Genomic DNA, 24,978 nt, shown 5'->3' with positions numbered 1-24,978 from the left:
TCAGCTGGGAAATGGTGAGCATGCTGCATAAGTCAACATTAGAAGAAGGTTATTGTGACAATTATCCCTCTAAGGTCCCGCAGTAGTTTTCTAATAGATGCAATTTTCAAGATAGTGCAGGATCACTGTTGAAGGAGACTGTGATTTAGTTTGCTCTAATAGCGAAGGACAGGGCTCAGAACCTAGTCCTGTGCTCCTCAAGATCTGATTAATGGTTTTGATGGACTCTTTGTTTATATTACATCCCTTAGCTTTGCCTGCATTATTCAAAAAAGAACTCATTAATATGGAAGCCACAGAAGACGGAACAGCTACTCTACGCTGTGAGCTAACTAAATCCGCTCCAGTGGAGTGGAGGAGAGGGCAAGAAGTCCTCAAGCCTAGTGACAAGTACAAAATGAGATTGAAGGATTCCATTGCGGAGTTGACAGTCCATGGCTTGGAGGAGCAAGATGCGGGAGATTACACATGTGTGTGCGGAGACAAGACGACGACTGCGTCATTGACAGTGCATGGTAAAATACATGGGTTTAATAGGGATTTTCTGCATTGTCATCTGTGATCTCAAGCAGGATCACAAACTGATCTTGATTCCATCTATTATTTTAAATTTTATGACAGCTGTACCAAGCGCTGGGGATATCTTTCCCTCACTTGGGGCTGATAAATAGCATCATACAGTCTTTTTAGTCCCTGATTTTTCTTGTTAATACAATCTGGAGGTAGATAATGAAGACCTTGGTGAAGTCATAAATAACACTTTACGTATTTCCAGAGAATTAATTTCTCTAGGTGTATCACTGAGATTTCATTTATTTTTTCTTGAATGGAATTAAAAGGTGATTATCCGTTGTGATAAAATAGAGAAAGACAGGTAGGAATGATACACTGTGTCTTGGAGGTTAAGTAACGGATCGTGTTCATTTTAAGTATTCATCTAATCTTAGCACAGGCTAGAGCTGTGCGTAGTTCCTTGAAAGTTCAGGGTCAGCTTTCTACTATTTATATCTTAAAATGCCTTTAAAGCATATCTTCTGATACTGAGTTTTGCAACACTGATTTCCAGTTCAGTTGTGACAATGCCAAATGTGGCCTATTGCAAAGCAAAAGGCAGGGATGCCCCTGAAATCACTGTAATTTGCCACTCAGGTACCGTATATTTTAATCAAAATTTTTAGAGCTTAAGGGTTTTAATCCAGTGGAGCAATCAAGATGCAGTATTTCCTCATTTTTAAAGTGCTCTCTCTTAACCTATGATCTTCAGCCCTTCCTCCACATTTTAAGAAAGAATTGAAGAACATGGAAGCCACAGAAAGTGGCATGGCCACTTTATGCTGTGAACTGAACAAGCCTGCAGCTTCCGTGGAATGGAGAAAAGGTGACAGAGTCCTGAAGCCAGATGAGAAGTTCACCATAAAACTTGAGGGCTCAATTGCCGAGCTGATGATTCGTGATTTAGATCTGACAGATGCTGGAGATTACACATGCCGCTATGGAGATCAGGAAACCACAGCTGCACTAAAAGTGAACGGTAAAAAACATATTCCCATTTCAGTGCATTATTTTCAACCATCTGTTTTTTAAAAGCATGGTAGTATCAGCTTCGAAATTGGAACCCTGTTTCTGATCAGTTTAGAAAACTGGATGGACATAGAAATAAGGGCCTGAATGTGCTGGTCAGTATCAGGTACTGGTCAAGCATTCACTGCAAAAATTCCAGGTTCCGTTGGGATATTCGTCTTGGTTCCAACTCACTTTGATGTTCATGTTCAGTAGTAGTTCCTAAAAAAGGACTATCATATGTCATCACTATGTTGATTGTAATGACGTTACAATCCTAAGGCAGAGAATATTACGATTTAATGATGGGATATTTTTGAGATAGTTTTCAGCCTGGTATTAAACATTCTTTGAGAATAATATGACAGTTAAGGTCTACTTAACCGTGTTCTGAGGAGACATCTCATGGAAAAGTGAGATTGATGCCTCAGATAGCTATCATTTACAAACCTTTTTAGAAATGATTTGCATTGCGATAGAACAGACATTCCAGTTAGGCTTTATTTTCTGTTTTGCTAGGCAATAGCCAAAGTAATGCAGGACTCAGTCCTGCAGAGTTTGAAGAAATCGAGACTGGTGTGGTTCTCTATTTTCCTTCCAAAGACCAGTCTGTAAGAAAAACCTCTGCCTTGTGAGCAAGGTGTTCTCCACCTTTCTCAAGTCACCATCATGTGGTTCTCAGAGTGATCATTAATCCTGCGTTATTAGGGAAAGCTTTGCTTGTCACATGTAGTCCATGGACCACAGATAAATAGTTATTTGGATAGCTGCTATGGTCATGCATTCTGTTCATTTTGAATTCCTCAGCATTGCCTGTACACTTCAAGGAAGAAATGAAGAATGAGGAAGCCACAGAAGGTGAAACAGCCACACTCCAATGTGAGCTATCTAGGGCTGCCTCTGTGGAGTGGAAAAAGAAGCACAAAGTGCTCAAATCAAGTGAAAAATACACTATGAGACAGGAAGGTACCACTACACAACTGCTGATCCATGCTTTAGAAGTCAAGGATGCTGGGGACTATACCTGCGTGTGTGGAGACAAGAAGACTACTGCAGCACTGATAGTGCATGGTAAAATACCTGAATCAGAAAGTCAGATTTTAATGTGTGACATTTCTCTTACCTCCTCTAGAAGCCTCAATACTGACTCAAAATGAATTCTTTCTCTTGCCGTCATTAATTGTTTTTATAATGTGTTTTCTTGCCTTTTTTTCTGATTTTCATCCATTTCTAACTAGAATTCTAGTTTCATTGGTTATACTAATATTCTTCTCTGTTTTCCTCTTCCTGCTCTGGTTGATGCATGGTTACACTGCTTTATATCACACTTAAAGCTGAAGGATTCCACTTGCTTGCATTTTTTGTTTTGCTTTACCTGCTTTGGACTTGAGCGGGGAGAGATGGAGTAGCTGGTGCATTCATTTTTCTTAACTTGAAATCTAAGATCACTTTATGTTAAGATTTGACAGATAATTTTAAATAACACAAACAGAACTTGATTCTTGAACTTGACAGCGAGGACAGCAAGCAGTAGAGTTACATCCATCTTTCTCACCTGGAAAGTCAACGAATCAGTTTCTTTGCTCTGCTACCAAGACCCTTTCATCTTGATATTTACCAATAAAAAGGATGATTTCAGTCTTGAACCCCCAGTTTAACTATAGAAAATAGAACTGGAAATGATTCTGCAGATTATCTAGTCCACCCTTGAGCCCCAAGGCACCTCTGCCTAGCCTGTGCTTAAAAACCTCCAGTGGTAAAGAATCCACAATACCTTCAATAACTCACTCCACTGCCTGACTATCATTATTGCTGGAAAGTTCTTCCCAGTGCCAAACCAAAATCTTTCTTAGGTTGGCTTAAGTCATTACTTCTTGTCCCATTTTCTGTGGACATGGAGAAATATTTATTATCATTCTCTTTCTGAAACTCTTCTACAGATTTGAAAACTTTTGTCATGTCTCCATTTTATCTTCTCTTTTCTGGCCTAAGCAACTTCAAGTCTTTTACTTTTTCTGCATAAGTCATGTTTTCTAGACTTTGGCCCACCCTTGTTGCTTTCTGGACCATCTTCAGTTGATCCACATCTTTCTAGAAGTGTGGTGCCCCAAAATGGACAAAAATGCTCCATCCGAGGTTTTACCAGAGTGGAGTAGGATGAAGGAACTTCATATGTCTTGCATATGACACTCCCGTTTATATATCCTATTATGATGATTGCTTTATTCACATCGAAATTGCACTTTTGACTTGAATTTGCTATGTGATCTCTTGTTAACCCCAAATCCCTCTCTGCAGATCTGCTCCCTATTGCTCCCCATCTTGTACTTGTGTTGCTGACTGCTCCTGAATATATTTTGCACCTGCTCTTGCTGAATTGCAGCCTATTTTTCACACCACTGTTTTGTCAAGATCCTCTTCATCCTAATCCTCTCGCAAAGTGCTTTGAGCTTCTCTTCCTTCCCAGCTTTGTATCATCTGCAAATTTAATAAGACTACTCTGAATTTCATTGTCCACATCACTAAAGAAAATCCTGAATAGTACTGAACTCCAGACAGAGTCTTGAGGAACTTTGCTCAATTCATTCTTCCACTGTGAGTTTCTCCCTCCCTTTGCCCATCAGATGACAGAGCCCAGGAATGAGGAACTGCCCCTGAACTTCTTGAGACATGCAGGGTACCTGGCCTTTCTCATTTTGGCCCTATGTTCTGTAATAATTACTTCACGCTCATTAATATCTCTCGCATTTTATAGGTCTCTTGAGTTTCAGGCCATTGAAGAATTTGTGATTTAGGCAGGCTATTCCTGATGTTTCCTTGAGGAGGGATAGTTTGTAGTTAATATTGTAATTATTGCCCTTGATATTGTTTCTTCAAGAAGTTACCACTTTCTCACACTGCCTTGTCCTGTAAGTTTGTTTCTGCTTGGTCATAAATAACAATTCTTGCATTTATTTAATCTTGCTTTCTTGCTGCAAACAGAAGTTTCCTTTTGTTCTTCTCCATTATTGCTATTTCTAAAAACCATGAGCTCTTCTGCTTCATAATTGGTGTGAGCCCAGTTATCCTCTTCATCCGTAGTCTCAAATATTTATTTCTTACTAGTCAGAGTCAGAACTTGGAGAGCCTTCTCTCCTGTTCTTTCCTACACATTCTATGTACAAAAGTGGTCTTCACGCCATTCCAAAGATTTAGCAGACATTGTCCCATCCTGTTGCTTCCCCAACTAATATTACCACATTACCATCCAGTCTTATGCTCCGAATGATTGTTAGCTGTTTCAAAAGGGGGATAGGTATGAGGATACACCTGAACTTCCTGCTGTGATGGCCTTTATCAGATGTCCACAATGGAGACACCCTTCCTCTTCTTTTTCTTTTTTATTATTACCCAAGCACTTTCGAGAGGTCAGTCCAATTCTGCTCCTCAGCTTCATTCTGACTCTTGGGCTAGTTCTGTAGGTATCCTTAGCACATAAGGCAAAACCTTATATATTTTTTCTTTAGCTTTTCTTCCTGACCATGGTGTAACCAGCTATGTTATTTTCTCAGACTGAATTATACTGAGGAAATTAGAGCTTTGTCTATACATGAAGACTTCCTCCCATTCCTGCTGTTTATTCTTTTTGTTTTGGTGACCAAGTACAGCATGTCATGAAAATGTTTGCTTTGTTCTTAGCCCTTCCTGCTCTCTTCAAAGAAGAATTAAGAAATGAAGAAGCTACTGAGGGTGGAGTAGTCACTCTGCGCTGTGAGTTGACCAAAACGGCTTCAGTGGAGTGGAAAAAGGGATGTACGTTACTCAAACCTAGTGAGAAATACAAAATGAGGCAGAAGGATGCCACTGCAGAACTGGTGATCCATAATCTAAATGAGAATGATGCTGGTGATTATACTTGCGTGTGTGGGGACAAGCAGTGCACAGCTTCCTTAGCAGTATACGGTAATAACCATTATCATGTAGATGTCCTAATTATCAGGCTTATGGGTTGGATTTGTTTTGTTGCCTGTGTCCGTTGTCATCTCTGCATAGTTTCTCTGAGTCTGACTTTACATGTCATGGTCATGAGAATTAATTCACATTTTATGGTTTATTTGGAAAGACCTGCACCCCAACTCCTAATGCAATACATATATTTAGGACCTGATCCTCTTGTGAAGTACATGCAAGATCAGGCCCTAAGGCAGCTCGCCACTCTTCCTCTAGCTTTTCCTTCCCCCACCCCTGCCCTTCACCTGGAGGTTGTGTTTGCTGCTCCATTTTAACACTCTGTCCATTACATCCTCAGCTCTGCCTGCAGGCATCAAGGAAAGCCTGAAGGACGAGGAAGTAACAGAAGGTCAAACAGCCACTCTGCGCTGTGAGCTGACCAAAGTCGCTCAAGTAGAGTGGAGAAAGGGGAGCAGTTTGCTTAAAGTCAGCGACAAATACAAAATGAGACAGGAGGGCACGGTCACAAAGCTGCTTATCCATGATGTAGAATTGAAGGATGCTGGAGAATACACTTGCGTGTGTGGAGAACAGGAGACAACAGCTGCCTTGACAGTGCATGGTAAAAACCATATACATCTATCTGTATTGTCAACACCGTGTATTTCTCTACCAGCTCATCTGCTATTTGTTGTGTGTTCACCTGTGGCTGAATTTGTTTCATTTAACTTGTAAGCTGTCTCTAAGATCTGGTTGCATCCAGGCTGATTTTCTTCTTTGTCTATTGGTTTGTTTAATGTCCTAGAATTATGCGGAAAAAAAATTATGTGTTCCCACCGTAAAGTGTTCTCTGCTTCTGTACCTTAGCAAACTTCTCCCTCTCCCTACCATCAGCTGTGTGGATTTTGTCGTTTTTAATGTCTTTGTCCGTTCTGTGACCTTCAGCCCTGCCTGCAATATTCAAAGAAGAACTGAAGAACCTGGAGGCCATAGAATGCCAAACAGCAACTCTGCACTGCGAGCTGACCAAGGCTGCATCTGTGTCATGGAAGAAAGGGAACAAAATACTCAGAGCAAGTGAAAAATACATCATGCGACAGGATGATGCCGTTGCTGAGCTCGAAATTCGTGAGCTAGATCTGCAGGATGCGGGAGACTACACGTGTGTGTGTGGGAACCAATGCACCACTGCTTCTCTGACAGTGAATGGTAAATTCACCTTGCAGATGTGTGTTTATTTTAATTTGCTTCTCTGAAGGATACTAGTACTGTGTAAATCATTCAGCTACCAGCTTTAGACTTTTTCCTAGGAATTCGTGTGTGCAGGAAAGGAGAACTTCTTGTTCTGCCATCTTAATTTGGTCTGATATCCCTGCAAAGGGAGTAGAGGAAATGGCTGTTTCTCCATGCGGACAAGCTGCTATCCTGTAAATTTAAAGGAATAGTGCCTAGGAATGCTGGTGTTAGACCAGCTGAGATATCCTGCCCCCATGGAGGGTGGCCCTGAGATACATTCTCTAGGTTACATCTTGAATCCATCCAGCCACTTGTATTTTGACACAGTTCTTCTTTCAGCACAGTTCTTCTTTTCCTGCTGTTACTGCTGGGTTCAGTTTTCCAGATCATCGTAGTGATAACCTCAACCTGAATGGCTAGACTAAAGTCCCTGACTTGGCAAGATTTAAACATAAATTAAAAGGGTTCTTGATGCCAACTGCAAACTGCAGAGGTCTTAGTTTAAATACGCTGTGTATTGACTTTCCATTCCCAGCCCTGCCGGCGCTTTTCAAGGAAGAATTGAAAAATGAAGAAGTTACAGAAGGAGCATCAGTTTCTCTGTGTTGTGAACTAAGCAAAGCAGCTCCCGTGCAGTGGAAAATAGGGTCCAAAGTGCTCAAAGCAAGTGACAAATATCAAATGAGACAACTTGGCACTACTGCAGAGCTGGTCATTCATGACCTAGAAGTCAAAGACGCTGGAGATTACACCTGTGTTTGTGGTGACCGGAAGACAACAGCAACCTTAACAGTCCATGGTAAAAAGGCACTATTAAATTAATAACTAGCTCTATGGATAGATATCACTCTGAAATTCAGCTCTTTCAGCCCTGGATCAGTAACCTGCCTTTGCTTTTTCCCTTTGTCTTCTCTTGTTCTATGCATAGCTCATTTCTTTCTGAAAAAGATTTGCTCAACACAAATTCGGGGGCATTATTAATCCCTCTCCCCCCAAAAGGAGGAAATGAGATGGTTTTTTTTCTTTTCTTCTCAAGCTTCCTGTTCTTGGGCACTTACATTTTCTAGCTTGTTTCCCCCTCATCTCCTTTGTTTCACTTCCTCACTGTTCAAACAAGTAGTGAGGGATGGGGAAGCCCAAGAGGGAGGAGAGGTCACTCTGCTCTGTGACCTGGCCATGGCTGTTCCTGGGGACTGGCAGAAAGGGCACCAGATTTTTAAAATCATAAATGCAAAATGTGATAAGAGGTGCTATTTCAGAGCACTTTATGCTATTTCATAACCTAGGTTTGAAGGATGTGGGGGACTAAACCTCTATGTGGGGACCAGCAAAGTAGAAACTACCTTGACAGTTAGGAATTAAAAAAAAAAAAAGACAGGTTTTCAGCAGTTACACTCTTTATTCTACCAGCTCCCAATAAACCAAATCAGAAATAAATCCTTGTTTTATGTTAATAATCTCATTACCTGATGTTCTGCTCTCCTCTCATTAATGGGCATGTGTTTTAGTGCAGGAACCTTCCTTGGCTTTGAGGAACTGTGGTCAAAGGGACCCAGTTCTGTCCCCACCAGCTTTTTCCAGCAACTTCTAACTCTCTCCTGGGCTTTCCTGAAACATGCTTTTTTTCTGACCTGTCTGAGAAGTGGTCTGTGTTTGCACTCCCTCCCCATTAATATTAGCTGTGCACAAGGCAGGTTTGTGGCTTAGATGTTAAGAATTAGTTTCTTTGAGGTTAATGTTCCTGTAGTTTGTTCTTCCTTCGGCTCAGATTTCCAAAATGGGAAAGTGAGAACCTGAAATTCTCCCGTTGCATGTTATGGCCCTTCAGACTTCAATCTCAAAATAGAAATAGGTTTCTTTTGAACTCTGGATGCTTTCATGTATATAGTTTTCAGTCAAACAAACAAAATTGCTCTACCAGCCTCCTGGAAATCATACCTATCTAAGTAAAATCATACCTATGTAAGTAAAATGCTACTGTATCCAGTAGAACTGTGTATCTCTGTATTGCTTTTTCCCTATGAAAAGCAGCAGACAGTCAGGGAATTAATTGTTGATGGTAAGTGAAACCATGCTCGCATCACGCTTGAAGAAGGATCCTTTCAGAGTTTCTGAACTTGGCTATTGCTAAGCAAGTTTAGAATAGGCTGAAAAAGGGAGGCATAAGGGGAAATAATCCCAAGTACCAAAAAGAAATTGGGATTTGAATTCTGCTTTTCTGATGACCACTTGTCCGTGTTGCATCCTTTAGCCCTGCCACCACTTTTTAAGGACGAGCTAATGAACAAGGAAGCAAAAGAAGGTGAAGATGTTGTTCTGCACTGTGAGCTTACCAAAGCTGCTCCTGTGGAGTGGAGGAAAGACCAGCGGATCCTCAAAGCAAGTGAGAAATACAAAATGAGGCAGGAAGGGACCAAGACAGAGCTGATGATTCGTGAAATAGCTGAGAAGGATGCAGGAGACTACACCTGTGTGTGTGGAGAGCACCAGTCTACAGCTGTGTTAACAGTCCAGGGTAAAAATTATCTCCTCTTTCCTGACTAGAAAAGTCTGTCCTCTCCTGTCAGGTGTTCTGTTTTCTATCTCTGTTTGTCCAGCCTTATTAACTGAAGTTCCATTTATTTGAAATAGTATTCCTTGTCTTTGATGATCTCCAGGCTGTGTATACTGGAAAATGCTGTGCTATATTCTTCTGCGCCCTCCTGCAGATCTGTAGAAGACCTCTTCAGTGATCAGGACACGTCAATTACTTTTATAGTTGGCAAAATCTTCTGCTGCCTTTAGGTCTTAGATTAGATGAAGCCTGTACATACTTGCTGGCCAATGTGACTTCTTGAAATCAACAACTTTGTTCTGCAGATATTCCTATTACCTCTCAGGGAAAATAACCTTGTAGTTTGGATTTAGAGCTTTGATGTTTAGATCCATCTGCAAAAAGCTATTTTGGTGTTTGCAATTTCTTTCTATTTTTTCTTTCCCAAAACCAATTTGCAGTATGTTGCAAGTTATGTTTCTATTTTATAGCCCTGCCGGCACTTTTTAAACAAGAGCTTCAAGATGCCAATACAGAAGAAGGTGGTACAGTAACACTGAAGTGTGAGCTTACCAAACCCAATGCTCTAGTGGAGTGGAGGAAAGGAGATATTATTCTCTACCCTGGTTTGAAATACGAGATGAAGCAGCAGGGCTCCACTACGGAGCTGGTCATTCATGACTTAGAACTGAAAGATTCAGGAAAGTACACCTGTGACTCTGGACATCAGCAGACAACGGCTGCAGTCACTGTGCATGGTAGGCAGAGTGCTGACCCTTGACTCAGTAAACACGGAGTGAAAGGAGCGTCTCTCAATGATCCCTACTGCTCTTTATTTGCTTTGTTGCTGATCTTCGATAGCAGCATACATATTCGACTTGAGCCTGACACATGGTCAGGGTAGAAGGGTTCTGCTTATAGTATCTGGAATGATTAATCAGCATCAAAGCAATTAAACCTTGCCAGGATGTCAAAATATAATGAATCCTTATGCCCTCTGAGTGCAGGGAGTTTGGCTGCATATGGGAATTTGGGGAATGGTTGTTCATGGCTTTGGTAGGCCTAAGGGATGCAACGACTGGGCAGAGCTGTGGCTAAAGGATTTCTGTAACATGTTCTGAATGCGCAGTATTATTACTTGAGGCTTTGAGCCTCACGTATGAACTTTGAGTGTAAACAGCTGTGTCCTCATGGGTTTTCCTCAGCCCTTTCTTCCAAATTGAGCAAGATCTTTTCTGAAGTCTGAATTTCCCCTTCCTCTTCCATTTGTTGTCTTATTTTCATCTTACTGTGCTATCTATTCCTGTTCTTGAGTGCTGACTTGGTCTTTTAGATGTTGGCAGAAGTTTTATTTGGGGATCAAGTCTGTCAGCCAAATATTGCAAACTCACAGATGTTTATTAAGGAAGAACAAGGGTCCATGTAAGAGAAAGAGCATCCCGCTGTGTCCCCGTGTTCTTTGACTAAACCATCCCTAGCTGGCGTGGAGACACTGGCGTGGAGACCATTCGGTGGACCACTTTGTGAGACCAACTGTGTCCCTAATTTCACAATCTGTCCTCGCCTCTTGTTTCACCTAATGATTCAAGAAGGATGCTACCAAGAAAGAGAGCTGCAGCCCAAGGATTGTGGAATCAGGAGAACAGACCGTTTCTGAAGAACGATGGTAGGATTGGGTCCGTTCAGGAGTAAAGCACTGTTAAAACATTTACCTCTCACATTTTGCAGCCCTGCCTGTCACATTTAAACAACCCCTTCAAAATAAGGAAACTGAGGAAGGAAGTACAGCTACGTTCTGTTGTGAGCTGTCAAAACCCAGTGCCGCAGTGGAATGGAAGAAAGGAGGAGTGGAGCTGCAGCCCAGCCAGAAATATGAAATGAGGCAGAGGGAGTGCTTGGTAGAGCTCTTAATACATAATCTCAAATTAGAAGATACAGGAGAATACAGCTGTGATAGTGGGGATCAGGAAACAAAGGCATCTTTAAATGTGAAAGGTAGGTGGTGTGAGCTGATTCATAAAGCAGTAGATATCATCCCACACAAAGCAACAGCTTGAATATGATTATTTTGAAGTGCATAATATTTGCCCATAAATACTTCCCTTTGCATCTGATGCACCAGTTTGTTTGTTTTTTTTTTTAAACGAGAATGGAAGAGGAAGATACTTTGTTATTCCAGTGCTGCATTGGTGTGTTGGGTTATAAGAAGAAACACTTTTTAGCCTTACAGCTTGGGAGAGATTAAAGGAAGAACAAGGCTTTAGCATAATGTCTGGACATTTCACGTGACATGTGACTTATGTATTTAAAAAAGGATTTTCTTCCAAATCCTGGAAAGAGACTCCTAACTACCTTTCTGATTTCTCAAGGCTGTCCGTGGAGTTTTCTGTATTTTTTTTTCTTTTGAGATCTTTGAGATCAACCAAAGGATAAGTTCATTCAAATAATTCAGCCCTGGAAAGGATTTGACCCAAGGAATACAGGAAAGAAACTTTTTAGGTGCAGATGTCTGCTTCTGGTGCAGCAAGATCTGTTACCAGCTCCAGGCAAACTAGAAAACATGGATCCTGCCTGGGAATGTAGCGCTTGAAAATCACAGTAACTTTGTTCCCCTGAAAGTCAGTCTAGACATGGTAAGCAGGACATGACTCAGGCTCCTGTTTTTTCTTTTTTTCCCCTTCTTTTAGCCTTGCCAGTCCTTTTCAAAAAGGAGCTCAAGGACAAGGATGTGGAAGAAGGAGCTGCAGTGAAATTCCAGTGTGAGCTGACAAAGGATAAGGCAACTGTGGAGTGGAGGAAAGGCACCATGGAGCTCTTCCCATGTGCCAAATATGACATTAGTTTAAACGGTCGCATAGCGGAACTCGTGATCCACAATGTAGAACCAGAAGATGCCTCCGATTATACGTGTGATACAGGAGACCAGCAGAGCACAGCAGTCCTCAGAGTGAATGGTTAGCATTGCACCAAAATGGAGCAGAGGCTAGAAGGGTTTTGTGCAATTGTGTGGTTGATATTCTGTTAAGTCCTTCCAAAAGTAAGATAAAGAGCCAAGCAGGTGCTCAGTGATAAATCAGAAGATGGAGAAATGAATTTTATTGGAAGGGATTCAGAGAATGTCTATTTAAGTCTATAAGGCACAGTATCTAGGCTCATTCCTCTACTATTAATAAAAGCAAGAAACTTTGCATCATGGGGATTTTGAAATTCTAATAGATCTTTATTTTTGGCGCTTTGCATTAATTACTGGTTCAGCTGGATCAATAATTAATCATAGGCCAGTTACAAAAGTGTGTTGTTTTGTATTGCTTTCTGTTTTTCATTGTCCTCTCATGAAAATCCTGAAAACATCGTGCATTTAAACAAACCAGGAATAATGTGTGTTGCTAATCATGGTCTGTGAAAGGTTTGTGACTGTCTCATTTGTTGGCTGGAACTTGTGTTTTCGATCTGAGCCACAGCTTTTCAAACTCCTGGTGGCTGAATCTGAGCCAGGAAAGCAGCTGCTGGCTCACCTAGGAGTCCTGTGCTTGCTTTAGATATATCGCAACAGGAGCTAGATAGGAGAACCACAAGCACTGAAATTCCCCTTTTCTCAACTGCTCATGCACATGGGATGGATATTCCCTTCTCGCTTTTGTTGATGCCAAGCTGTTGTCTGAGCCTGGTTTGAATGAGCGCGGTGCATTTATTTGTCCATGCGCTGGAAGGACTTACTGTTGACAGTCTAGGGTCTTGGAAAGACAGCAGCGAAATAAAGCATTTGCTTACATTGTTTATAGTGTTGGAAGTGAGGAGTATCTCCATAACATCAACAGATTTAGACTAGTTTTAGTCTAAATTCGTTTTAGTCATCAAGTACCAGATTCTGCTTAGACATGATCTTGATGATCTTCTCTGGAGATATTCAAAAGCCGCCTGGACGCGATCCTGTGCAACATGCTCTAGGTGACCCTGCTTGAGCAGGGGGGTTGGACTCGATGATCTCCAGAGGTCCCTTCCAACCTCAACCATTCTGTGATTCTGTGATTAATCCATTTGAGAATTTTCAGGATCAAGATAAGTTGTGTGAAAGGTACTGTTACAAGGTGGATGCCCTTGCCTTTGAGAAGTGAACACATCTGAGGAGCTGTCTGATCCGCTCCTTTTCTAGATATACAGAATAAAAAAAATTTTTTTTGTCATTATCACGTAATCACCAAATGCAAATTTGTTCTGCAGCTTCAGAGCCCAGGTTCCTTGTGCTGAGCTGGGCAGAAGCCACATTCGTACATTCAAGCTAATGGGTTGTGCATTAATTGCTCTCAACTTTGCAGCCATCAAACCTCGGCTGAAGCAACAGCTGAAGAGCGAGCAAGTGGAAATGGGAGGAACGGCCAGGCTGCGCTGTGAGATCACCGTAGGCAAAGCAGCGGTGGAGTGGAGCAAAGATGGAGTCGTGCTTCGCCCAAGTTCCAAGTATGAAATGTGGCAGGACGGCACCCTCCGCGAACTGCGTATCCACCACTTGGAGCCTAGCGACGTCGGAGAGTATTCCTGCAAGGCTGGGGATGAGACAACCTCTGCAAAGCTGACTGTGAAAGGCAAGAGCCGTTTACTGGGGCAAGGGGATTTTCAGTTCAACGTGCTAAGATTTTGCAACATGTTACTGTTGTAATAAATGCACACAGAGTACAGGAGGGGTATCATGAAGCCATACAAAATCTTATTATGATCAGTGAATAAATGCACTGGTTTGCTTGGGGGCCCGGAGAGGATGAGGCAGCTGTAAGTTTCTGCTCATGTGGCTTTGAACGTTTGCTCGACATCATGTGAGTGATCAGATGGGTCGTCCCCAGCTTCCAGTCACCTGCCAACTGCATCTGGCCCTAATTCATTACAGACAGAGCTGTCTTTCAGACTGGGTCACTAATGTGGAACAATCACTTCTAGCCACTCTATAGGCTGCTCTATATATTATGGATGCTCTATATACTATGCCCAACTGCACCCCTTTTCACACGTAGGGTGACCTCCGTTGTATAAATCTCTATTGTATTTGCTCAAGTGAGGACTGTGTTTCTTCCCCTTCAGTATTGCCCACGAGATTCAGGGTGTAGCTTCTGCCTCGTTGCAGGCTGTGCGATCTTTGCACAGATCTGCAAGTGCCCAGCTGTGATAGAAGCAGGACGCAAACTGAAATGCAAAAGCCCGTTGCTCCCGCTGACCCTGTTGGCCCTGCTGAGGGCACGGTGCCTCCCTGATACCCAGGCAGACTGGAGCAGCAGCACAGAGTATATGCAGTTCTGTTTGAAAACAGGCAGTGGTGGGGATCAGTTTTGAATGTGTTTAACATAATCTGAAGTGCAAACACAGCAGATTTCCAGATCCTGAACTTGGAAGCTGGTATTCAATCTCTATTCGCCCAATTACAGGATACAGGATTACAATAAGTAATTAAAAAAATAAATATGGAGCATATTTCTGAGAGAGAGAAAGAAAGAGTGATCCTGAAAGATATTGGCTGTCACTGAAGCCCCTGGCTGAAAGTGGTCACACATCAGAGTTCAAAATATGTAATTTGAGAAGCTGTGATCTCTCCATCCTTGGAGATACTTAAAACTCTGCTGGTCGAGGCCCTGAGCAACCTCCTCTAAGTTGGCCCTGCTTTGAGCAGTGGTTGGATCAGGTGACCTCCAGAGGTCCCTTCCAGCCTATGTTATTTTATAATTCTATGATTTGGTCCACACTTTGGCTTTCGTGGCTTGACTACTGAACCCTGGACTTTTTGCAGAGCCTGACGTGACCATTGTGAGTGGCCTAAAGGACATGGTGGTGTTTGAGGGGGACGACGTGACTTTTCAGTGCCAAGTTTCTCATGAGAACGCAAGGGACGTTGAATGGAAGCTGCAGGATGTTGCTCTGCAAAACAATGAAATGAATGAAATCTCCGTGGAAAAGGGGAAGATTCACACCCTGACGTTAAGGAAGGTGACTGAGCAGGACATTGGGGCTGTTGCTTTCCGAGTGGGACCACACACATCTACAGCAATGCTCACAGTAAAAGGTAAGAGAGAGGAACAGGACTGGAGAGAATAGGCAGCAATTTGATTTTGCGCGTGCTGGCAGTACAAGGCCCAACCTGCCCATCGTTCACTCCTTGCTAACTCACCGTAGTCGGGTGCTCGTGCTTGAGCTCCAGAGTGATATGGAGGCAGAAGAAATTCTCAAACGTCCTTCTCCTTCCCTTTTCGAAACTGCTTGCCTGGTCAAAGTCCCCATGCCATCTGAACTAGACAAAATATGTGCAAAATTTTTTATTAGTATTTCCTTAACTTCTAGAAACTTCTGCCAATGGCTTTCATTCAAAATCCGTTCACTTGTTTTAACCACCCCAGTATCTTACACAGAAGTTAAAGCTTTTTTTTAATACTTAACTGTTCAACTGTAAGTTGCAACTGTAGGGAAGCAAGATATGGGTGACTGTAAATTCACCTCTGCTGTGTTTGTAATTTCAGTGCCACCTCCAGTCTTTAAGGAGAAATTACAGGACACAGAATTGCAGGAAGAAGAATCGGCCATCCTTCACTGTGAGGTCTCCCAGCCTAATGTCGCGGTGGAATGGAAGAAGGGCTCCCAAGTGATTTCCCCAGGCTCCAAGTATGAAATTAGGCAAGAGGGAACAATCCATACTTTAAAAATTTATCATTTAAAACCAGAAGACTCGGGCAAATACATCTGTGATAATGGAAACCAGCAAAGAGCAGCCACTTTAACTGTTAAAGGTAAGCTGTTTTGTTTTGTTTTTAAGAAAGACTTATTCCACTTTCATAACTTAGTACTAGCGTGTGGATGTTATCTACTGTCCTTGACTTCCGATGAACTTTGCTGACAGACAGCAGCTGAGGATGCAGTCTTTTTGCTTTCAGAAGTTATTTTAAATCCTCTAGTAAGTGTCTTCAGCAATGAACATGGAGAGATGCAGGTGTAATAACTGCTTGCACAGTTCTAGATCCCAGGGGCTTCTGTCTGAGTGACCAGACAGACAATTTTGATCCTTAACCACCTCTGTCCTTTGAGCTGCAGTCCCGCCTGGGCAAATGGTGCTCCGGAGTCCAAGTGCTCAAACTTACCAGGGCACTCAGCTGCAGCTGAGAAGTGAGCCACCAAAGTACTTTCAGTGTCTAGGCTCCTAAAAACAGGTGTAACGTGTCAGTTTGTCTGCTTTTAAAAATCTACCCCGATCCAAATACAACGTTAACGTAGCTTTTCCTGAGATAAAAGATCGACTAATGTAAATAGGGGCCATGAAATTAATGTGAAATGCTGTCTTTTAAAATATCCCATGAGGTCTCTCTCGTGAAGGGCTTGTACCTGCCTGCTCTCACACTAGCTCCAGGATCTAGCAGTGCCTGAATATTTGTCCTATAAGCAGCTGTACTGAGCGTATCTGTCCTTTTGTGTCTCTGTGTGTGGTCCCAGCCATTCCAGCAGTCTTTGTAAAAAAGCTCCAAAACCAGGAAGCCAAGGAAGGCTCTACGGTGACCCTTCATGCTGAACTCTCAAAACATGATGCGCCAGTGAGATGGAAAAAAGGGTCGGTCTTGCTCCAAGCCAGCAACAAATACGAGATGAAGCAGATGGGCTCTGTTGTAGGGCTACTCATCCACGACCTACAGCTGAAGGATGCTGGGGACTACGTCTGTGATTCTGGCGATGAGCAAACTATGGCATCCTTGGTGGTGAAAGGTGACAAAAGGCTTTCACTTCACCTTTTTGGTAGCTCTGTGTTAGTTTAAACGTTCCATAATGTACGTTTCAAGGACAGGGTGGCAGAGAGACTGGTCCCGTTCTGTGATGAGGATTTCAGGCACTTGGATGCTTAAGAATCCATACCAGTGACAGCTCCTGCATAAAATGGAACTCATTTCCAGAGATGCTCGGGGTGTGCAGTGCCCAGAGATCAGTGGGGAGCACGAAGTGCTTAGCACTCCTGGAAATCCAGCACTTTCTATCATTGCTTGTTTGGGTTTTAAAGACCTTGTAACTGAGATTTGGAATGGTGCTACAGTTTTACTACATGTACCACTTAGGGCTTTAGCAGCCTTTCTGCTTACTGATACTAAAGATGGTACAGAATTGATTCACTTGGTATGGTCACATGTTATCAATATGTCCCGAAAAAAGATTCATATATTCAGAAGCATAGAGGGAAAAGAGCAAATCAGATTACAACTGTGAAGCAGGATCAAGTTCACATGAGTGAATTGGTGAGATACAGTCAGCAATGAAACTTAAACATCTTCCTCTGATTATCTTGGTTTAGCTTTGCCGGTGATCTTTACGCAACCCCTGCAGAACCAGCAAGCAGAAGAAGGAGGTACTATCACTCTGAGCTGTGAAATCTCAAAAGCAAATGCCACTGTGCAGTGGAAGAAGGCTGGGACAGTGCTGTGGCCAAGTGACAAATACAAAATGTGCCAAGATGGTTCTGTGGCTGAGCTGACAATTCGCAACTTGAGCAAAGCTGATGCTGGAGAGTACCTGTGCGACACAGGGGACCAGCAAACCACGGCGGCTGTGCTTGTGAAAGGTGGGACTTCAAGCGGGGAAGGGCTGAACAGAGTTTGTTTCCATGGGAGTGGCACACGATTAAGTAATTTGACACCTAGAGTATGTCCTGTGCCCAAACAGAACGATGGGGATTTCAAAGAGATCAGAGTGATTTCAGAGACGTCGGAACCGGGCCTTAAGTCAATGATTCTGTGGTTTAATATTAATATCACCCACTACAAGCTGTTGGCAACGTTTCCACAATATATATATTGCCTTTCAATGTTGTGTATTAGATATTTCTCCTGTGTACACACAATACAGTATAGCATGCATACTTTATAGACTCTCACATGTAATGTGTATGTGCCTAATGTGTGTATAGGCACACACATTATGCATCTGTAAGTATGCAACATCACAAATTATGCATGCACATAGATATAGTGTTTAGTGCTTTGTGGACATAAGTTCTTTCAGATAATGCAGTATTGTCAAGAATGAGCATAACAAAATGTTTAATCCAGGAAAATAGGAGACATCATTTGAAAGTATTTATCAAACTCTTTTGACCTTTCCGTAAAGAACCAGCAGCAACCATAGTGGAGACACTGAAGGACGTCGCTTCATATGAAGGAGAAGATGCAGTCTTTGAATGCAAGCTGTCCCGGGAGACAACTCAGGATGCCCAGTGGTTCCTGGGGGATGTTCCCCTGCAGTCTAATGAAATGAATGAGATCAGAGTTCAAGGGAAGTGTCACACTTTGATCCTGAGGAAGGTGACACTAGAAGACTGCGGGCCCATCAGTTTCAAAGTCGGGCAGCATACCTCGGGGGCACAGCTAACGGTCAAAGGTGAGCAATCCCCTAGAAAGAAGGGTTTAGGAGGTACTGGTAAGCCCTGCCAATACTGCTTGAGTTACTGGAGAGGTGTACGTGGGAGGAAGGGCCTCTGGAAATCTTGTGTGAGATTCAGATAACTTAACTGAGGCAAGAGTTAGATATTTATGTCTGAGCTCCTGATTTTAAAAGATTGGCCAGAACAATAGCTTATATTGTTTCTTCCTCTCTGATCTGGTTCAAAATGTAGATATGTAGATATAAATTAAATGTAGACATGTAGATACGTAGATATAAATTAATACTGCTTTTCAGTGCTGTATGTGTATAAACAATTCAACATGATACTGTTTGGGTGGTCAGAGGTTCTTCCAAACATTACGTTTCATCGAATCAGTGATGTATTAAATATTTTTACTCTGCATTGGCTTAAAAGCTTACTAAGTCATTAAATCAGGCCCATTCTGATGTCCAGAGAGCCAGCCAGTGATATATATGTGCTGCAGACTAGAAACTGTTACCATGTGGCAGGACTGATCCTGCAGACGTTAGAACAAACTGAAGTGACGCTGGAGTTGCACTGGCACCTGCATGAGATCTAAATTTGTCCTGGCCTTTCTTCTAGCAATGGAACAAAAAAAAAAAATCTGACAATTTGACTGTGACATGTTACGATTTCTTATGGTCACCTGTCAGAGAGCATTTGGGAGTGATGCTGGATTATGCAGCTGCATCACTGTTTGTGTGCTTTTTCCCCGCAGTTGCTCCCATCACATTTGTAAAGGAGCTCCGCAGCTTGGATCTGCAGGAGGGTGGCACAGCTCACTTGTCCTGTGAGGTCTCCAAGCCTGACATCCCGGTGGAGTGGAAGAAAGGCACGTCTGCAATCCACTCCAGCAAGAAGTGCAGCATCAAGCAGGAGGGGAATGTGCACACACTGGTCATTTACGATTTGAACCGCGAGGACTCAGGGGACTATAGCTGCCATACAGCTGATGGGAAGACCACTGCCAGACTAGAGGTTAAAGGTATGATTTCCTCTTTGCTCAGCAGTTGTGAGACCACAGCTGGAGTACTGTATCCATTTTGGGGGCTCCTCAGTACTAGAAAGACATTGAGGTACTAGAGCGAGTCCGTGGACACCACGCAGTTTGTCAAGGGTGCTGGAGCCCATGTAGTATGAGCAATTCCACCTGGCTTAGACCTAGACATTCCTGCCCCCAGCAGCTGTCCTTCAGGAAAATACAGCAGAATTGTACGTGAACTTCATGAATGCCGTTACCATTTTGGTTCTTAGCAGTACCTTAAAAATAAAACTTTCCTCCACTTTCTGTTTTTGTTTTACGCTTTCTTTTCCTCTTTGCACTTCAAGCGGTGCCTGTGCTTTTCAAACACTGGCTGAAAAATGAAGAAGTGGAGGAAGGCCGCACGGCCATGCTGCACTGTGAGCTGACAAAACCTAATGCTCCTGTGGAGTGGAGGAAAGGAGATAAGGTGTTGCAAGCAAGTGACAAGTATGAGATCAGGCAAGAGGGGACATGTGTTGAGCTCTTTATCTATGGTGCTGAGGCTCAGGATGCTGGCGAATACACGTGTGACTCAGGGGATCAGCAGACCTCTGCATCGTTGCAAGTCAAAGGTAAGAAGATGACCCTTGCTTGGGGGCAGAGAAGTTTTGTCTGTGGCTGTCCTCCACAAAGGTGAAATGGAAGCCTTATTACTGCATTATCGTTAATGCTCTGTGCCTGGGAATTACAACAGGACAGGGTTTGATCCACAATCCGTTCTTCAAAGAATCTAGTGTCTTTTAAACCCAGTTCAATTTCTGCAGTTGCAATTTTGATCTCACTGTGAGAGTTGGGAACAAAACTGCAGCTGCTGCTCATGGAGGGTATGTACAAGAGCATTTAGGAAACTTGCCTGCCACCTGATAATAAGAGAGACTGGAGTATTTCTCTATGCTTAGAATGGGCTTTTATATAGTTTTATTAGGTTTATACTAAGAGTACGGTGTCTTTTAACTCAGGCGACAAGATCTTGCTTTTAGACCCTGTGTTGAGCTGTCACAGCCGGTGTTCTGCTCAGAATGAGTGGTTTCAGCAATTAAATGTCCAAACACTGTGATTTGTGCTGTTGTCCCTCTAACTGGTTACACTGAAAATTGTGGGTGTGCGCACATGAAGCCCTTTAGATGGCCTGTGACCCACAGCGATCCTAGATGAAGCAGCAATGGTGTCCCATCACGGTGTCAGTGGCTGATCTCCATGAGCGTTTGGCCGCGGCAGAACTCAAAAGCCCTGCCGCAGACGTGGCGTTCCCAGCGGGCAAGCTGTGGTTCAGAAAGTTGGGACCTGCCAAGCCGGAGGAGTTGCAAGCGTGTCGCTTAGCCCTGAGTCACTGCTGTGTCTGCTTCTCCATTGCAGTGCTACCGGTGCTGTTTAAGGAGGAGCTGAAAAACGTGGAATCCGAAGAAGGGGGAACGGCTGTCCTGCACTGCGAGATCTCCAAGCCGGACGCGCCTGTTGAGTGGAGAAAAGGAGGGACGGTCATTCAGCCCAGTGACAAATATGAGATGAAACTGAAAGGCAGCATCGCTGAGCTAATCATTCACGGCGTGGAGCCTGACGACTGCGGGGATTACACTTGTAGCACCGGATACGAGATCACCACAGGTTCTGTGTATGTACAAGGTAAGATGAAATGGGATGAAAATGCTCCGACTTCTCTGCCAGAATTTCTCACTCCGGTATCTTTGACAGTAACAGACCAAACTTGTCTCAGGTGGAAACAGCTGAAACTCCATTCTTTTCTCTCCTGATTTCAGGGAAGATGTAAATATTTACATCCATGCTGAGGTTGGACCAGCGTTTATAGGTGAATGCGGTTCAAAGCACTGACCATACTGTGTACAATAGCAGATGGTGCTGTTGAAATACTATTTGTTTGGAGTAACTGTTATGAAAAATACTGAATTTCTTGTTATGATTGATTATGGCTTCAATTGTTGTTGATATTTCTGTTAATCTTTTAAAGCAGTTTAAATAAATACCCCATTTAAATCTTAAGCTAGCTTTCTGCCTGCGACTGCATACAATGTCAATGCAGATGGCTGCAACACACAGGACAGTCAGGTAGGAACTAGTCATGAAATATAGTGTTCTTTCAATGAAACAGTGTTTGCAGACAAACAAACATACTTCATTTGCAAGCGGGTGAAGGATGGAAGGTGTTTTTTAAACCCTTGAAAGAAATTTAAGGTCTTTTTTTCCCCAGAACAAGCATTACAAATTTAATTTTCCTGGACAACTTGCACTGTCGCTTAGGTTATTCCTACTGGAAGGAACATGTATATGTTTATGCTTTTGTTTTCCTTTGGCGCCTTCTCTTGCTCTGTTATACAGAAGAAGCAGCAGTCATAGTTTCTGATTTAAAGAACACAGACGTCTTTGTGGGTGAGACAGCCACGTTCACCTGCGAGCTCTCACGCCCGAGCGTGAAGAATGTACAGTGGTGGCTTGATGGATCTCCCCTTCACAACAACTTTGTGACAGAAATCTCTGAGCAGGACGGGACAGTCCACACTCTAACCCTAAAGGATGTGGCGTGCCATGACTCAGGCACTGTCACCTTCAGAGCGGGGTCCCTTATATCTTCAGCTAAATTATTAGTCAAAGGTATTTCATTGTGAGAAGACACAAATGGCCACCTCCACAATTGCTCAGTGTGCTAGTGCTTCTGCCTTCCTGGCTACCCTTACTAAATGTCTCCAAAATTCCTCTTTGACACAGCAGTCCTGCAGCCTTCTACCCGTACTCATGTCTTGTAGGTACAACCACATCTGCTTTTTGGATGATGCAGGTGAGGAAAGGTTGCAGGGTCAGGGCTGTTGCTTTCACCTGACATCTCAGTAGAGCTGGACCTATTCAGGAGAAGAGGCTGTGCTTTGGTCACTGTGCAGCTACCTGATTCTCCCACCAAGCTGTTTTTATAATACCACAAAACACATGGCCAGAAGTTCACGTAATTCGCTATTGTGCTGTACCATAGCTTGGATACTGTCACTATATACTAAGCTCAACATATTCCCAAGTCAAGATCTTGGGCTCATGCACTGGTGGCTCCAGAGCTCCTCTGGAAGCCGCTGGTATGACCGCGGAGTAGCACGGTGGCAAAGTGGGCCCCAGCAGTTGATTGCTAATGGTTGAATACTAACAGTTAGCGCTGTGCTGGCAAAGCTTTGTTGTCTGTTGAATGAATATTTTCCTCATTTGGTAAGGGTAGCCACAAACTGCAAATAACACTGAGCTCCAGACTTTATGGTAAAGCAAGTTACTTCACATGCAGTCCTTTTATAGCCATCTGGAAAAGCTGTTATTTTTCAGACCAAAATAGCACTTATTCCTCACTTGGGAAAGGGATTTGTATATTAGGTTTAGTATGTAAGGAGGCGTAAAAGATGAAATGTTCTCTTTGTTCAGGTCTTCCTCTGTGTTATAATTATTCACCGTAGCATGGATTGTCCACAATGTGGAATTGTAGTCAGGAATTGTTATCTGCTTCCCTGTCAGTCTGATGTGTCCCTTGTTGGACCTTCAGAAAATTTTGCTCTCTGAGGAGAAGAAATGCCAGATCATTTATATCTAATATCAGAATGGTGCAGCAGCGAGACAGTGTGTAAATATGAGAAATCACATGTCCATTTGCCATCAAATTTGACTTCAGTATTTCCAGAGACAGAATCTAGTTCTGAGCGCTGTAGGCAAAGAGCTCCAGTGGATGTAGAAAATAAATTAAAAATAAATGTGCTGTTAGATATTCAGCCAGATAAAGGGCTCCTGAGAAGTTTTAATTTCATAGAATCACAGAATTGTAGAGGTCTAACGCCCAAAGCTCATGCTAGTACAAACATGTATGTGGATATATTGTGCTTCTGCTGAAGTAAAGATTTTTTTTTTTTAATGTGAACCGAGTCACAGTATTATATGACTCTAACTGGATTAGGATGAGGAAGACCTTTTAAAAAACACCCCAGTTATGGTGCTCTGCTCAATAACACTTGATTTAATAGGAAAGTAAAGCACTAGTGAAATTCTAACTGTGCTTGTATTAACAGTCAATTTCCTGCACTTTACTTTGTCCAGAAATTTAAAGATCCATCCTCAAGCTATGTGTGTTTCAGTCTATCTAGCTGTCTGTGGCTGGTTCTTCATCAGGCAACAGGTCGTCTCTCTTAGTGCCGTGGTTCTAACCCTATTCTCCTGGCGTGCTTATAACGGGATATCTATTCTATGATGACCAAGATCTCATGACAGCTTTTCTTCTTTGGCTTTCACAATGCCGTTGTCCTACAATTGCATCTGTTCGCTGTCCCAGCATGGCTGGGCAGCGGGGGAATGGAGAAGGTTGGAAGAGCTGCCCTCTCCTTCTGACCCCCTTGAGCAGGGGTGAGGATTACAGGCCCCAGTGTACCCCAAGGCCCAGGGTGCTTCCTGTCATGCTGAGGGGGAGAACAGGGCCACCAAGCTCTTAGCTCAGCGGTGGGGCAGTGAGAAAAGGACAGTCTCCTTCTTTTGGAACCAGTGGTGACACTGACGGTGAGGAGCATATTTCTCCATCTTATGGGGATGGTGGTGTAGTCCCCCAATTGCACAGAGATCTTCTTGCTTCTTCAGTCCTTCCTGGAGTCCTTCAGTCTCCAGGATCTGCCATCGATGCCTCCTCTCCATACACACACACGCACACACACAGGGTGGCAGAGGGAGCCTTAGAGAGCAGGATCAAGCCTTGCAACGAAATGCCGAGAGACGTTTCCCAAGCTATCTTTGCTTCCCAAGGTCTGCCAGTAACATTGGAAATCCCTCAGCCCAATGCACAGAGCTTCAGGAGGAGCATTCCAGACAGATGTCTGATCTACAGATCAGCTGGTGAAAAGGAAAAGCTTCTTATTTTTCCCAAACCTATGCCTCTGGCAGAGGGCTAATTAAAAGAGCAAGTACCTCCTCCCTGTGCAGTGCCCTTCCTTGTTAGAGCTGTCCAGGAGCTTTGCTCCGCATGCTGCTGTGAGTGGGCTCTCCGCTGGAGCTTGCCTTTTCAAGCCCCTTCCCCCAGTCCCACTGAACAATGCTGATGTCTTTCTTTTGCCCAAATCAGTCAAGGCAGCCCATCATCCACTGCGCTCCTCCATCTCAGACTTGCGCCCTTGAAATGTTCTGGGAAGCAGAAGTGTTTCACATCCAGCACTGCTTAGGCTAGAGAGTCTCACCAGGGCCGAGAGGAAAACGAATGATGGCAGGAGTGCCAGCAGATGTTCTGCACGGAAGTTCGTGGTCAGGACTGTTAAAGTGCAG

The 24,978-nt window shown here is 43.2% G+C and overlaps 1 protein-coding gene across 1 annotated transcript in view; it reads left to right on the top strand.

Moving 5' to 3' along the window:
• Window positions 1-24,978, top strand: part of LOC136991344 (obscurin-like) — a 138,160-nt gene that overhangs the window by 48,089 nt on the left and 65,093 nt on the right. Inside the window, 20 exon segments of the mRNA XM_067292210.1 lie at window positions 252-515; window positions 1,265-1,531; window positions 2,368-2,631; window positions 5,239-5,502; window positions 5,849-6,112; window positions 6,436-6,699; window positions 7,262-7,525; window positions 8,978-9,241; window positions 9,751-10,017; window positions 10,988-11,254; window positions 11,947-12,213; window positions 13,576-13,842; window positions 15,033-15,305; window positions 15,757-16,023; window positions 17,565-17,831; window positions 18,377-18,646; window positions 19,393-19,659; window positions 20,004-20,270; window positions 21,055-21,321; window positions 22,033-22,305. Of these exon segments, the coding sequence (XP_067148311.1) occupies window positions 252-515; window positions 1,265-1,531; window positions 2,368-2,631; window positions 5,239-5,502; window positions 5,849-6,112; window positions 6,436-6,699; window positions 7,262-7,525; window positions 8,978-9,241; window positions 9,751-10,017; window positions 10,988-11,254; window positions 11,947-12,213; window positions 13,576-13,842; window positions 15,033-15,305; window positions 15,757-16,023; window positions 17,565-17,831; window positions 18,377-18,646; window positions 19,393-19,659; window positions 20,004-20,270; window positions 21,055-21,321; window positions 22,033-22,305 (5,334 nt within the window).

This window comes from Apteryx mantelli, chromosome 2 (genome assembly GCF_036417845.1).
Source record: "Apteryx mantelli isolate bAptMan1 chromosome 2, bAptMan1.hap1, whole genome shotgun sequence".
NCBI classification, from domain to species: Eukaryota; Metazoa; Chordata; class Aves; order Apterygiformes; family Apterygidae; genus Apteryx; species Apteryx mantelli.
The sequence above is the reverse complement of the archived record's forward strand: the minus strand, read 5'-3'. Positions and strand labels throughout refer to the sequence as shown.